General features: G+C 35.9%; 2 protein-coding genes across 5 annotated transcripts in view; one reads left to right on the top strand and one right to left on the bottom strand.

Annotated features, from left to right (window-relative positions):
- LOC128888581 (slit homolog 3 protein) overlaps positions 1-15,884 on the top strand; it is a 362,389-nt gene that overhangs the window by 172,304 nt on the left and 174,201 nt on the right. The gene's annotated exons all lie outside the window — the stretch shown is intronic.
- Positions 6,792-7,326, bottom strand: LOC128888859 (histone-lysine N-methyltransferase SETMAR-like). Its single transcript, XM_054146024.1, has 2 exons — positions 6,863-7,326; positions 6,792-6,828 (listed from the first exon to the last, which is right to left on the bottom strand). Exons 1-2 carry the CDS (start codon positions 7,324-7,326, stop codon positions 6,792-6,794), a joined length of 501 nt encoding a protein of 166 aa, XP_054001999.1.

The raw sequence follows: 15,884 nt of genomic DNA, 5'->3' as shown, positions 1-15,884 counted from the left end.
CTGGCGATGAATTTGTGATTAATAGCGACAGCATGATCTGTAACCAAGGATCTTGGAGCAATGTTTGAGCATAATGGACTTGGACCGGGGCTATTATCTAACCAAGACCTAATCATGTTAACGTCTGACTAACAAGGAACGTCCGTGATATGCTCTAACCCTTAACTTCGATGAAATTTGACAGACATCTAAGACAGTCGAAAACGGGGTATATTATATTTTAATTTCTATTAATTACTTCAAGTGGTAATAAAGTTTACTATAAATTCAAAATCATAAGAATATTTCAATTGAGAAGCAAATAAATAATGTAATGTAATGTATTTTAATTGTATTAAAGTACAGTTATTTATTTGCTTCCCAATTGAAACATTCTTATTTGAATATGTACTACCATACAGGGTGAGCCGTGTAGAGTGTTACAAGCTATTTTTTTGAAAATTATTAGTGATATCGACGAGATTTTTTCAGTATTGTAGGTTACGCTAGGCCCTTTCATGTGATGTATGGAATATTGCTGAATAGCTTACCAGTGGGGCCGTGACACAACGATTTCAAAGTTTAGAGATGCAGTCTAGTGAAGGGAAGTTACTACACATTTTCTGAAAAAACTGGATTTTTTAAATTTCTTTTTTATTAAAATCTAATCTTTTCTGAATCTATTGGTGTTAATTTTGTAATTTTCCGATATTTAGAAATGGCAAAAAAAATTATTGAAAAAATTTTTCAAAAAAATTGGATTCTTGTTGTTTTTCTTTATTATTCTTAGATTGAAATCATTGACAGTACTAAATAAATTATAACGCACATATTCTAGAGATAAGTAGCTTGGTATTTTTTCTATTGGTGTTGGAGGGACCTAAAGCGTAAATCACATTTTTTGTTAATTTTTTTGCATTTCCTGAAAAATCGTACTTTTTGGTCTTTCGGTACCAATTACTCAGGCTACAGTGTACCTATCTCATCCGCACTTATTTTGTTTGACGCAGAATCGTCTTATCTACAGAACAATGCAGGCGGTTTGTTAAAATTGCATGTAGTTAAACGAATAAAAAATATAAAATGTGCGGAGAAAAAAACAAAACTTTTTTTTCAGTCGTCCTGTTTTTTATAAAATTTTTTTTTAACTCATCACTGTTTAGACTCATCGTAGTTAAGACTTTATAGAATAACCTGAAAAAAGGTTGGGTACGATCGGATAAGACAGCTGCGAAAAATGTACCGAAAGTTGTCAAATTTTACTTACAATTAGTAAAAAACAGTTGGTCGTGTCCCCCTTAAGGAGTTGCTTGATAGGAATATATTATCAGTAAAGAATAGAAATCAACATTTATAATGATATAGAACATATTTCTAGGTGCAAAAAACCTATTATAAAGTAATATATCTTTCTCTAATGAATTAGAACGTGTGTTTCATATGATTTTATTAAAAGTTTTATTCAAACGTCAACATCGAATTCACGCAATTATTCTCAGTACTTTTATTTTTACACCAGTTTTCTTTCTACCTAAAAATTGCCGAAAATATTGAAATTTATTTATTCGTCGAGGTAAATATTCAAATTAGTAGTGTATCGATATTTAGTATAAAAGGTGTATGTAGTACCCGGGAAATGTAAATTAATTTGCATGTATTGGAATTTTGATCGCGATGGGCATTGGGCACTGGCGGTTTTAAATTTTCCTAAAAGGTATTAATCGCATTCTGTTGCTTTTCCGTTCTTGTCGCTGATTAATGTTTACATAATAACTAATAATTAATTGCTCGTTTGTATTATATTTAACATAATAAAAGAGGCATGGAATATTTATCGCACAGAGAATAGAAATAAATAAAAGAGTGGAGATGCATCGTGGGTTGAGATCATTTTTATTTATTGACTGTTTACGTTCTTCGCTGGGCAAAGTTGCCAACGCTTGCATCGATCAAAAAACTGAAAATCACATCTCATCAATCACTGCCAGGAATAGATCAGTAAATTGGGAGACAATGAAATGCAATATTCATTGAGTGTCATATGGATGTGTGAAAAGTGGAACAACCATTTGTTTTCCTCGTTGATTTATCTTCTGGCTATATTTAAAATTCACAAAACTGTTCAATCGTCGTCCAACGCTCGAAAGGCCGATTCTATTTGTAACGGTAGACTACAGTAGTAAACAGAAAATGAGACGAATCAAATATTCGCTTATAGCTTGACAGGTGTTTGAAAACTTAGCTAAACTGTTGTTTTCTAGTTTCGGAATTCTTGGTTGGGTTTACTTGATCTGGCTAGGTCGATGTCTGAGCGAAGTAGATGAGGTTAAGTTTACATTTACCGAGTTAGATCCACATCTGACTCTGCCAGATAGGGTTAGGTCGGCCTTTGATCGCGTTAAATAAAGTTAGGTATACATCTAACCTCGCTAGATAGGGTGAGGTCTGCGTTAGGTCTATGTCTTACTACGATAGATAATAATCGAATCTGGTGGAGTAAACAAAACCATGTAAATGAGAGTGAAACAAAACTGGTAGAACATTCAATAACAGACTCATGAATGTTTTGAAAAAGAAGCATGCAGGTATTTTCTGTCTACTCGAAAAATTTAAAATTATATCTGACAAATCTAGATCTTTGTTCGCTGTTTTTACAAAAACAAAATTATTGGAGAGCGGTCTCAAAATTCCTTGAATCAAGAGAACCTAAAATAAATCTACAATGTACATCGACGTGAAGTTTAGACAGTGAGCTTTTACAACAAAATCAATATAAATAAAAAATTAATATAAATTAACAAAAATAAATGATATTAACAAAAATAATAGAAGGTATACCATCATTTAAGGTTGATTGTGTTAACATTTGGTACTGTATCAGGAGAAGTCGGAAGATTTATTGTCGAGACTGCTACACAATGAAGAGAAGATTTAAAGTCTCGTTGGAATGCATTTCTAGCTAAAGCGAAACCGTATATTATGCAGAATAGACTTGCTAATATGTTCGATTCGGTTCAAAGTGGCTTCAATCTTGAAATACGCTCTGGAAGAACCGTAGCGATAAAAGAAATAAAGACAATTCATGGAAACGTTCCAGCTATATCACCTAGGATGCACAGTTACATCTATTATTCACGAGACAGTCTTCGACGATGAGAAATTATTATCATCACTCAAGAGCTGGGTAAATTTAAAAAGAAGAACATTTCAAATGCTACTCTTTAAAATATCAAAGTTTATATATTGGATAAAATGTATTCTCTAATGCAACACAAACTAAATATACAGCGTATTCAAAAAAAAGCATTCAATATTTATATGGCGTATAGGGCACACTGTACTGAGTAAAAAAGCTTTAATAAACATAGGTCCAAAGGTCAACCGTTTCTGAGATATAAACATTTTTGTTTGCTAGTATCATGATTGACTTACTTGATTGCATCGCATGCGGTGTTTATGTCAGTGTTTATAACTTGCGTTCGGAATGTTCCCATTCAAGTGCCGACAATTTCGTCAATTTCATTTTTTCAATTTCGTGTACAGAAATGAGCGGTGGACACGTGGAAAATCTTCTATAAATATCAAAAACCCAGTAGTAAGTCAATCATGATACTAGCAAACAAAAATGTTTATATCTCAGAAACGGTCGACCTTTGGACCTATGTTTACTAAAGCTTTTTTACTCAGTACAGTGTGCCCTATACGCCATATAAATATTGAATGCTTTCTTTGAACACCCTGTAGAAATAAAAGCGATATTCATTAATAATTTCGTAACTTTTCTTACATACATTTCCGATTGAGGAAGTGTCCACGTACTCATGGGTGCAGGTAGCTAATGTATAGACTGCATCTTTATAAATATTGCTTTATATTCTTTACTGATAATAAATTCGCAACAAGCAACTCCTGAAGTAGCTTACTCGGAAAATGAATTTGCTTAAAGCTGAATAAATGGCAAAAGGAAGAAAGGAATTTCAAGTTTGAGTGTACTCGAGGAGAGAGGGTTTCTTGAAAGTAATTTATCGGCCAAAGAACGCAACGTAGTGAGCTTGACGAAACGTTTACAAGCCGTCCCCGTTCCCAAAGCAGCCCCGAATGTCTCAAAGGCCTCGATCAATCTCGAGAGCCATTCAAGTTTCAACAGAACTCGAAGCACCGTTGACCCCTCTCTATCGGTATGATTCTTTGAGGGAAACAATAAAGAGCAAGAAGAGATACAGGCGGTTTCAAGCAGGGAAACTTGTATTGATCTACCGTGTTGCTCTTCGTGGCTGAGAGGGGCGTGTTGATTCAACCTTCTGAAAACGCAGCTGATGGCTTCCTCCATTTTGCATTTTCAGAAGTATATCAGCTCGACGAAAATAATATCATTTCTCGACATTTTCTAACATTTTGTTTCTATGTACGAAGTCTGTCCGGAAAGTATCCGACCTTGTGCTTTAACATTTTATCTGAATGTGCTACTGTTTAAAATTGTTGAATATTTAGCTAAATAAAGGGGACATTGAATAGATTTAGCTTTTTCTTCTACTGCAGCACAAGTTCGGATACTTTCCGGGCAGACCTCGTAATTAGAAATCAAATAATTTAGCATTTATGGTGGTACTCAGAGCCGCCACGTGGGTAAGAGGCGTCTGTGTGCAAGACAAATTTAGCGCCCTTTTCCATGATACATGATTCGTAAATTACAACAAATATACATTATACATTATATAATTATTTGCACATTAACCCTCCGAGCTTTGGCTGCCTCAAAATTTTCAATTAAATCACTAATATTTAATGTATATAGAATGTCATTCTCAATAGATATAATCGAAAAATCAGTTAATCGTTCTTGACACATTGTAGAACGTAAATAGTTCTTAATCATTCTTAATTTGGAAAAACGTCTTTCTCCGGAAGCTACCAAAACAGGCAAAGTTAAATAAATTAAGTTCACCACTGTGTGACAGTAAATTCAAAGATTTCTTACAATTTCAGATAACTCTATTTTAACTTCCAAAATACCGACAATCGAGATTGTCAATATTACATACTATTTTCAAGCATTAACGATTTTGCAGACAACCTTTCGGCAGCCGGACAAGCTAGCTCACCCCCGTCCGGTTCTTACCTCTTCCGAGCAGTTTGAGCTCTCGGTGATCGAATGATTCATTACACCTTAGTCATAATGCATAAAAAGTACAGAAATTCTTGTGGCGATATGACGCTCCTTCGGAGAAGCGCCCGTGTGCGGTGCACAACTGGCACAACCGTCGTGGCGACCCTGGTGGTACTTATTTTTGCATCCTCTTTAAAATTCATCGATCCTATTCAGATCTATTTTCGTTAACATTTCTCCTTCAGGATTAATTAATTTAATTCCTACCTGAAAATCCTTGTCACCCATATGTGGGTGACGTGGCATCCACATATTAATGGTTCCTTTCTTCAAGTCTATTCTGTTGTTTTCCATTGATACCTACATGGTATTGCCAACAAAAATATTTCAGTCCTATTTACAATGACAATTGCGAAAAAGAATTGAAAGCAACAGACTTAAGAAAAAGGAAATAAATTTTAATATAAATATGAATTGATTTCTTTGTTCTCCTTTCTTACTAGTCAAGTTAAGCTTTTTTTTTTTAAGCAAGGATAATAGTTTCAGTTCACACTTTTCAATTCAATCACATTTCTTATTGGAGTAGTATATTCAGCAGATTATCATTTATAATATTCTTCACTCCTGCAACGAATAATTTCTTTCTTTTAAATCCCATCGATTCACTCTTCCTTCGAATCTTCACATCTCCTATGTTTAAGTTTTCTCAACGTATTTACCAAAAAACACCCACTTGTGAATTCAAATGCCGCGGTTCCTGTATTTCGTATTGTACATAAATATCTGCCAGCATTATATCGTCCCTCTGCGCCTCCCACATCCCAAAGGAGCAAGAACAAGATAGAGAAAAAAGAGGCCTTCGCATTGCTCCCCGTAGCTCAATTCTCCTTTTTATAGGGTCATAAGTCTTTGCATGTATTCACTCAAGTACCTCGAGTTCATGGAAAATATATTCAGACGCACAAATAATACTAAAGGAACAATTATTGATCATTTTCTTTTATTACTTCTGAATGATCTTCATTATCTCAAATCATAATGAAAATCGTAATTGTCGGCGCAGTGAGGAAAAACACACTAGTTAGGAGTAATAAATGGGTTATATATTTGTTAAGTACACGTAGTTATGAAAAGGTATATGAAAATATATATGTATTAGGTTGTCCGGAAAGTTCTTTTCGTTCTTTTAATATATTTTTTTCTGCGTTTCTTTCCTAAATAATATATGATCCTTTCTCTTCTACCACCTTTTGCCATCTCTCCGGGAGCCTCATAATGCCAGTTTTCCAAAATTCTTTTGGCTTACTTTTAAAATATTCTTCGAGGCCGTTTTTCACTTCGTTTACCGTTTTGAATTTTCGATTGTGGAGAAAATTCTTTAGAGAGAGGAACAAATAATAGTCCGATGGTGCAAGGTCAGGAGAATATGGAGGATGTAGTAAAACATCCCAATCAAACTCTAGAAGTTTTGTTCGTACCGCTAAAGAAACGTGTGGCCTCGCGTTATCGTGGTGGAACACGACGCCACGTCTATTCACCAGTTCGGGACGTTTTGTGGTAACGGCTTCCTTAAGTTTTTCTAGTTGGGTGCAATATTTTTCACTATTGATCGTTTGCCCTTCTGGAAGTAACTCGTAATAGAGAATACCCTTCCAGTCCCACCAAATTGAAACCAGTACCTTCTTCGGGTGAAGTTCAGGTCTTGCTACCATTGAAGGACACTTATCTTGACTCGACCAAGATCGCTTGCGCGTAGTATCGTCGTAGAGAATCCAACTTTCATCCCCAGTAATTAATTTTGTTAAAAATGGTTCTCTTTTGTTCCGTTGAATCAGCAAATCGCATGTCGAAATTCGATTCAGGAGATTGCTCTCCGTCAGTTGATGGGGGACCCATACTTCGTAGAGATTAACGTACCCAAGCTTTGTTAAATGCTTATGAATCGTTGTTCGCGGAATGTTTACAGCATCTGCTATCTCACGAACACAAGATCTTGGGTTTTCATCGAGATAGGCCTTGATAAGGTCAGTATCAGTGGTGGATGGACGTCCGCTACGATCTTCATCTTTCAGATTAAAATTTTCGGCTCTAAACCTCTTAAACCAATTCCAAACTGTTTGAACAGTTATAGACCGATCACCATAAACTTCACAAATCTCGTTTGCAGTGTTTTTAGGCGTACTGTCTATTTTAAAGCAGTGAAACATAACGTGACGAAAATGCATCTTTTGGTCTTCCATCTTTCACCACGCAAAAAACACTCGATACACTTTTTACTAACGTCGAGAACTGTTCTCTTGCCTTACCAGAGGATAACTAATGATCACACGATTGACGGTAGAGTGATCTGGTGGTTTGTTTATTTAAGCAGAACGAGATAAAGCCCCGAGCAGCGGGCGCGAAAAGAACTTTCCGGACGACCTAATATTATAGATTATTAACATTAATGAGATCGACGTATAATTTGTTACATTGCAACACGCGACACACACAGCAAGCAAGCAAGCTTAAACAGGGACAGCGCCGCCCAACGGTGGGCCTCTGTAACACGCGTTTTCATCTGTTTGACGCGCGCTAATTATAATTACTCTACATTAATTGTTACGCCACCACGTAAGGGGCTGTTCATTAATTATTTAAAGGTGTCGAGAGGGAGAGAGGGCTTAAAGAATCTCTACATGATCTTACTTTTAGGGAAGAAAGGTAAAAGTCTTCTTACGTAATATTTTACTACGAGTCGAAATTCGCCTGGCAGCGATTGATTTGTTTTCTCACTTTAAGATTGTTTCAAATCTTACTATTGAATTCCTGTCACTACCTACTGAAAGAATATGCAATACTTCCTCTTCCTGTTTCGTTTTTCTAACGTGTGCCATGTGCAATATATATAAAACTTATTTCTTTAATTTGCTCATATATTCTTTCATAGGTATATATTTTTTCGTTTCTTATAGATATTGTAATTTCATTTCTCTGTAATTAATATATACAATTTAATAAGAAGAGTCTGTGGAGTAATAATTTATTGATTCAAGATCCAAACACGTTTTCCTAACCTCAGAAATTAACTTTAAAACTTGCTTTTAATTACAATAACGATTTTTCAAAGACTATATAATTATTATTTTTTAAATAAAAATCTTGTATTTATGTCAAATAATGTGATTTAATGAAAATGAACCTATTTTAACGACATTTAACTATTTAACGCTTTTTAAGAAAACTTTAGATAAAATCTTATATAAGAAGGGGGATGGGTCCGAGAAACCTAGTAACCATACATGAGGGGGGAGGGGGCGGGGAAGGGGGCAAAAAATTGTCAAAATCGTCGTTACGTAATTAATAAATGGCCTCTAACGCGGCGTCGATTAAAAGTTTGCGTCGATAGCGTATATGTTTCACGAATAAATTATCACGCAACGGTCGGAGGAACGGAACTTCCTTAATCAAGGGGAAACGAGAATCGGGGCACGGTTAACCGTCGTTTTTCGTTTTAATTGCAGGCTTTATTGCATTCTGAAAGTGTGCGAAGTAAGTCAGGCGGAAGTTTCCACTGGACGTGGCGGCGGTTCGCAGAGCTAACAGTGGGTGGATTAGTAGGAGAAATAATAACGAAACGTTGCTCAAAGTATTGAGTCGTTTTCATCCATTTAACCATGGCGACTTTTGATCTAATGCAAACATAAAGGCGACCTTTTATGTCTACTTTGAAGAATCATGAATAATATTATTTGATTTTCATGTCATTAATTGAATAATTACTTTTAATATATGCACGTTTGCTTTTATAGTTATTCTCATAAATATTTGTGCCCCCTATATCTGTTGAAAACAGTCTAAATTAAACGATAGAGCATTGATATTTCCAAATCAATTTTTCATTACAAATATATACATGTGTAAAGTTTCTTCGTGTAAATATTTATAACGAAACATTTTTGGAAATATCAAACTTATTTTATTTAAACAAGTTTATTTAATAGACGTAGAGGGAACGAGCATTAATGGTACTGCCTGTATAGAAAAATTTTACCATTATCTACAATCATGATACTCTATAGAATTTAAAAATATGCAATATTAAAAATCGATTTACAAATCAAAATTGCTTTGGTTGTATGTACTCGATTAAAACATCTTAAAATTCATTTAAAATTCATCTCTCAAGAGCCCAGAAAATCAGCTGGACCATTTAAAAACTTAATTGCTTTTTACACATAATATTAAAACAATAATATTTAACAAACACTTATAATCGAACCTTTGTCGAAAAACACTATCTGCAGAAAGAAACAAAGTAACAATATACGAAAAATTAAATTTCTATTCGAATATCAACACCAGAAAACAACGTTGAGAAAATGAAATTTTTACGTGCAATTTGTCACCGTGATATCGATTTGTAATCGAGATACGACCGATCACACCCACGGGATAAATAAAACTTTCGCGTAACACTGGAGTAATGTAATTTCACGCGTGTTGCATCACCGTCAGAGTTTGAATTTTATTCGTTGTTTTTTTTTTGGTGTAGACTTTTATTAAAAACAAAGACAAGCTAGGTCGAGCGACGAATATGCGTGTGTGACGTTCCAACTCGAATTGGAATTTCACAACAGTAATTGGCACTGCGTGGGTCGAAATGACTTGCACCGTTCCGTGTAGAGTTACTCTTGGTTGACTAACAAGTGGCAATTATTAGCACGGTGAAACATTGATTAACGTGCGACTTCTTCGTTATTTTGGAGGTTTAGACGTCTCTACGCTTATTTGATTTCATATTTTTGAATTTAGCTACTCTATTACCAACCTTCTCGTAATTTACCATTTTTTTGTTAAAACTCTTCGCACTTAATTGTTAATAGCAAATGGAAGCCTCCTGTTATCATAATGTTCGTATGTGAATAGGTGCAGCGCTGCGGGTTATCATAAGCGCAAAAATGTAGTTATCATAAGTGGAGAAATCTTCATAAACGCAAAAAGTTCACCTACTGGCAACGTCGCAGACTACGTTCCTCCAAATCCTAAATCCGTAAGGTTAAGAGAGAATAATAAAAAAATAAAACATTTGTCGTTACTGTAAAAAGTGGTATATTTAGAAGAATATATATAAAAATGGAAAACCTTACGTTTAGAGGAGGCAGCTCTGATGACCTTGACCTTGATATATGTTACCAAGGCCACACCCCTAAGTAGTATCCAAGAGGTTTTAGCCGCCGCTCGTTTTTTATTAAAAAGTTATTAGTATATGAAAATCAAACAATAGATCGATAATGAATAGACAATTACTGTGCTGATGATTACATAGCTTGTATCATGCACGATCTTTATTCGTACAGTACAAGAAAACGGGGATTTGGGATCGAAGCTCCCAATTATGCGTACTGTAGCGCACCTCGCAGGTGTGTACAAAATTACATGGTATGAGGGATGTATATTGTCTTGAGGAGGGTTGAGGGGCAGCAGGCCCAGCTCAGCAGAGGGTCTGGAGGGTGCAGCCCCCAGCATACGTATACTTTCGAGGCGTATACTTTCAGCCGAAAAATCTTTCACAAAATTTAAAAAGCTGTTACGAGCCGAGGGCTGAGAGGCTTGTTTAGCCTGCGAAGCCGAGGATAGTTGTTGTTTTGGACAATTTTTGTTAATGGGGATGTGCGTTGATGGACGTACCTACGCATGGCTAATGTAGGGTTGTCACTAGGAGGGTGGATGTCGTGGATAGACCGACGTATGGCTAACGTAGGGTTGCCACTGGGATTGTTAGTTGGCCTCGTAACTTTTATTATCCAATACACCTAGATCGGTAAAGATGTATTGCTGTGAGTCTCCTTAACTAAATAATTCAAGGGATAGGTATTCAAAAAATAATTAGATTTAATCTACTAAACTATGTATGTACTGGGTGTCCCAGTCTAAGTGATACAGAGCTCTAACTCCAAAACTATCGGCTGAATGCAAAATTTCAAATATGGAAATTGCATGGTAAAATAGGGCTCATGTTTCAGCGAGAAGGAATTTTTGTTAACTTTGTTATTTAACGAGATATGATGGTCACGTTTCGTTTTTCAAATGGAACTATATATTTTTTTAATACCATGCGATAACACTTTTCAAGACGAATTCATTAAGCTTAATTGTATTTACCCGATTTTTATTAGTTTTCAAACTATAACGCTTCAAAGTTTGCTAATTTTCAAGGAAAAAACTCGGTTCGATTCCAAGCGGTCCCATTGATGCAGTAAGCACCTTGCGGTTCTTGAAATCGATACGGAGGAAAATGCGAAGAATCCCAATATTCTGGGCCTAGAATCCCAAGCGAGACCCTCTGTATCGATTTCAAGAACCGCATGGTGCTTACTGCATCAATGGGACCGCTCGGAGTAAAGTATCCGTACGTAACAAAGCATACTTACGTCTCAAAACTATACGCATGCTGGGAGGCTGCGCCCAGCTGAAAGCAATATACATCCCTCAGAGTAACCATTTACACACCTACGAGGTGCGCTACAGTACGCATAGTTGGGGGCTTTGACCCAAAACCGCTGATCGGAGGCAAGTCTCCGAACCCCCATTTTTTTTACTGTACAAATAAAGATCGTGCATGATCAAAATTAATCGTTCTTCAACTGACTATGTTACGTTGAGAGATGCAGCGTTGCCAAACTTACTACCCAACACGTATTCGCGCTTCAGATTACTTCGATAGCGCAAACGGAATTAATCCCTTATTAAGGTAGTTTTACGCTTTTGAAGTTTTATGCCTAGCGCAGCGATCGAACTGATAAAATCATAGAACGCGTGACACGTTGCAATGTGTCGGCGTAAAAACAAAGGCGTATCGGCATCTTCGATCTATCGCCAAGATGGCCGAAAACGCGCCGTATAATTTGTGTTGTATGTGCGTCGCAGCGTCGACAGTTTTTAGCGACGATTAAACGACGCGTGGAATCCTTTAGGATTCCTGAATAAATGGATATAAGTGGACTGTAACTTAGAGTGTTTTAACTAACAGACTTTATTCGGACGTTGTGGTGTGAAGACTGGTTAGAGACGGAATGAATGCGATTCTACCTACAGTCGAAGTAGGCGTACAATTTTTGTGTGTTAAGGGTGAGGGAAAACAGTTTCTGATTGGTCTATTGGTTGGCTAAAATTCGGGTGGAAATGTCAAATTACAGTGACGTGGACAGAAGGTCTGGGTTTTTCAAGTTGACCGTAGCAAGTAATAAAGCCAAGCAATACCTCGACGTGAGAAATGCACAACAAAGACTCTACTGCTAAGGCTAAAGGTTCTGGCGACCAGATGTGAATAGTAATAAACGAAATGATTCGACGGTACGTACCGATTCCTTGGGTCTTTATTGCTGCTACAGGTAAAGGGCCTAACATGTGTTATTAATTATTATTATTTATTATTAGACTGCGGATCTTTATGCAAAATAAAAGGTTTGCAAACTTACCTACAAAACCTGCACCTAAATAAGAATTTATTTTACTCTGCAAATATTACAATACGAACTTTACTTTCACTGTTTTTTTATATTCTTGCATATTGTATGCATTTTGTTCTTCGCTGCACATTCATATTTCTTGTAAATACAAAAGAATCCGCTGTCTATCAATTATGTTTAATAGTAATTCGACTTTCAAATATAGAAGGAATATGTTTTCCAGTCACATAAAAATGTAGCTGTTCTGTGGAATGAACGTAGCGAGTATGACTCTCCTTGAAGAATTCTCTAGACCAAACTATCGAGTAACGAATAAAAGATGAACTGTGTTTACCCATCACTCGTGAAACAAAAATTCGAATTTAAATTACAGAATGAATATATTTCGCAAAAACCAAATAAGCCAAGGGAAAGGAAAATTACGACACGGAACGACCTGTTGTGCGATGACAAGCGGTAGCTCCCGCTAGCATCTTGTCGGCTGGCAATATTTAGGGTGTTCCGTGGCTGGTCTTTAACCACTTTACAACTCAATTCCGCTGCAAAGGTGCGGACTGATGGAGCGTATCAGACACGCGTATCCGTTTTACTGCCACCATTGTCGGTCGCGTTACGACCGTCATAAAAGATTCTCAGCGGATGGAGCATAATGCCTCTAACGTCGTGGAACACACCAGGAAGTAGTAAGCTCGTATACGACAAGCTCGCGTGTCCGCGTCGTGCACGTACGACGAGGAGTGTGCTTATAAATGTTTCAAATCCAGCGAACCTCTGTGAAACTTCAAAACAGACAAATTGGCTGGACCGTCACACGTGACTACATTACGCTTTCAGTATGCAGTATTCCAAGGATGCTTCTCTAGCAAGATTTTCATAATGTATTGCAAACCATAAGTTCGTTTGCCTTTTTTTTTTAATCTGATACGGGTGCAGATGGGGTTGATTTGCATGTACGTGATTCCGACTGATATTTTAATCTGACTAGATTTCGTTTCGTACTTTCATTTATAATACGAAGGGGGTATTATTTTAATATCAGATTTGTCACGAAACGATTAGATAGGTTTTTGAAACGATATTCATCACGTTGAACAATTACATTTGTATCTGTTTGTATGTAAATTATACAGGGTGGTCCACGCAATTGTTTCAAGTCATAACTCCGTTATTATTGCATTTACGAAAAGATGCCAAAGAGAAAGATAAATGGTTCGAAGAGTACTACAGCTATAGGACTTTAAATTTTGTTTAAATGCAGCAGTGCATATGTAATTAACAATTGCATCATTTTTTAAAATAGAACTGCATATTTTTTTACATAGATCGATTCTTCCGTTCATTCTACGTAAAAAATGATTAGGGTACCATGGCAACAAAATTATTAGTTTTCGATATATTTTCAAAAAATCTTTTTATTAAAGAAGATGCTCAAACGGAAAAAATTGGCATACCCTGTATAAGCCGTTTCCGACCGAACTCCAAATCATACCGGCGCACAGTGGGACAAAACGGCTTTCGGCGATCAAGAACAGATTTTCATGAATTCGAAAAATGGAAAAACTGTTTATGTCTATGGATAGAGAACAAATTGCTGTCCAACGCAGTGCAATCCGTTTTACTATATTTGCTTCCATTTTGCTGTGGTACGCATTCAAATTCAGTTTTTGTCCAAGCAAAACGCGTATGATATTACTCCTAACTTCAACGTATGATTCTAAAAAACTTTACTCGGAAAGACGAAATTCAAATGAATCATAGAGTTTACTAGATTAGTATGGATAGTATTCGATGCATAAAGTAAGTCAAAACTTTTTAAATAATAGAATTTGATTGGAAAGAAGTACATTTAACTACAATCTTAACTTTGTGCAAGGTTTTAAAAAAATGCTGCGAATCGCCCAAGGTTTGATTACTACTGCAGAAAAGAGTGAACCTTCTTCTGTCAGCTTCAGAAAAACTTGGGTGCTCCTAGGTGCTCCATTTCGAGAAAGTGGTGATTAAATTAAACTAAACCTATCTTGGCCGCAGCGCTCGAGAGTGGAAAAGCGGTACTAGATGCAATGGTTCGTCTGTTATTACGCCGCGACCTAGCGTAACCAGCCAGTCCTGGCTCGAGCTTATGCTCTCGCGGTTGAACGCCCGCTAATCGGGTGCTGTGATTGGTCGATGTTTTTCGTTAATAATTCAAAAATTAAACCCCCACCGACATTTTTGCAAAGGAAATTGTTGTTCAGAATTGTGTTAGCTACTCTCTATTTTTGGTTCTTACAGCAGTTCTAGGAGAGCCTGTATATAATATTATTTACAAAATATTCATTTATATTATATGCAATATACACTTCATTTATATATCAAGAATGAAGGAATATAATATAATATAATAATATACAAGGTATCTCATGCAATTGGAACAGGCTGTACTTCCTAAACGGTTGGGAATAAAAAAAAATAATAAAAGTAAAAGTTACATGGTTTCAGATAATGCATAAAATGCAACTAATTTTATACACTTTTGTGTATCGGTGCATCAGAAAAATGCAACTACACTTTTTTTTTTAAATAAAAATTTATATTTTTGATGACATAGATCGATGCAGTTTCTTGTGCTCTACAAAAAAGTACTAACATACTTATGTCCTAAACTTGTTCGTTACGAAGTTATTGATGGTAAAAGTATCCGAACTATTTCTGTTCAACAAGTGTTCGAACGATTTTTCACTACTGTCCAAGCAGATTTCCATCCTCTTCTTGACGTTTCGCAATACATTATTTATGTCCCTTTCCGTACTTTTGCATATTTCTTGCTGAATGTGTTGTTGGAGCTCCTCAAGATTAGTAAAGTGGTGCGAATACACTCTATCTTTTACAGATCTCCATAAAAAGAAGTCACAGGGTGAGATCCGGTGATCGCGGTGGGATTTGTAAACGATAGAGTGTATTCGCACCCCTTTACTAATCTTGTCGTCAAAAAGTATAGGTTTCTATTTAAAAAAAAAAGTGCAGTTGCATGTTTCTGATGCACTGATGTACAAAAGTGCATAAAATTAGTTGTATGTTATGCACCATCCGAAACCATTTAACTTTCACTTATAAAATTTTTTCTACTCCCAATCGTCTAGAAGGTACGGCCTGTTCCAGTTGCATAGGACACCCTGCATAATATATAATATAAATGGATATGAAATGTATATACATTGATTGAATATTATATATAGATATATATATATTTTTGAAATTGTTGAAAAATCTTTGTATTCAAAGATTAAAAATGTACAATAAATAATAAACTTAAATAAGGAACAATCATTATATGTATTGTGTGAAGTTGAATACAAAAAATGAAAGAA

The sequence above is a fragment of the Hylaeus anthracinus genome, unplaced genomic scaffold, assembly GCF_026225885.1.
Source record: "Hylaeus anthracinus isolate JK02 unplaced genomic scaffold, UHH_iyHylAnth1.0_haploid 11994, whole genome shotgun sequence".
Taxonomy (NCBI): Eukaryota; Metazoa; Arthropoda; class Insecta; order Hymenoptera; family Colletidae; genus Hylaeus; species Hylaeus anthracinus.
The sequence above is the reverse complement of the archived record's forward strand: the minus strand, read 5'-3'. Positions and strand labels throughout refer to the sequence as shown.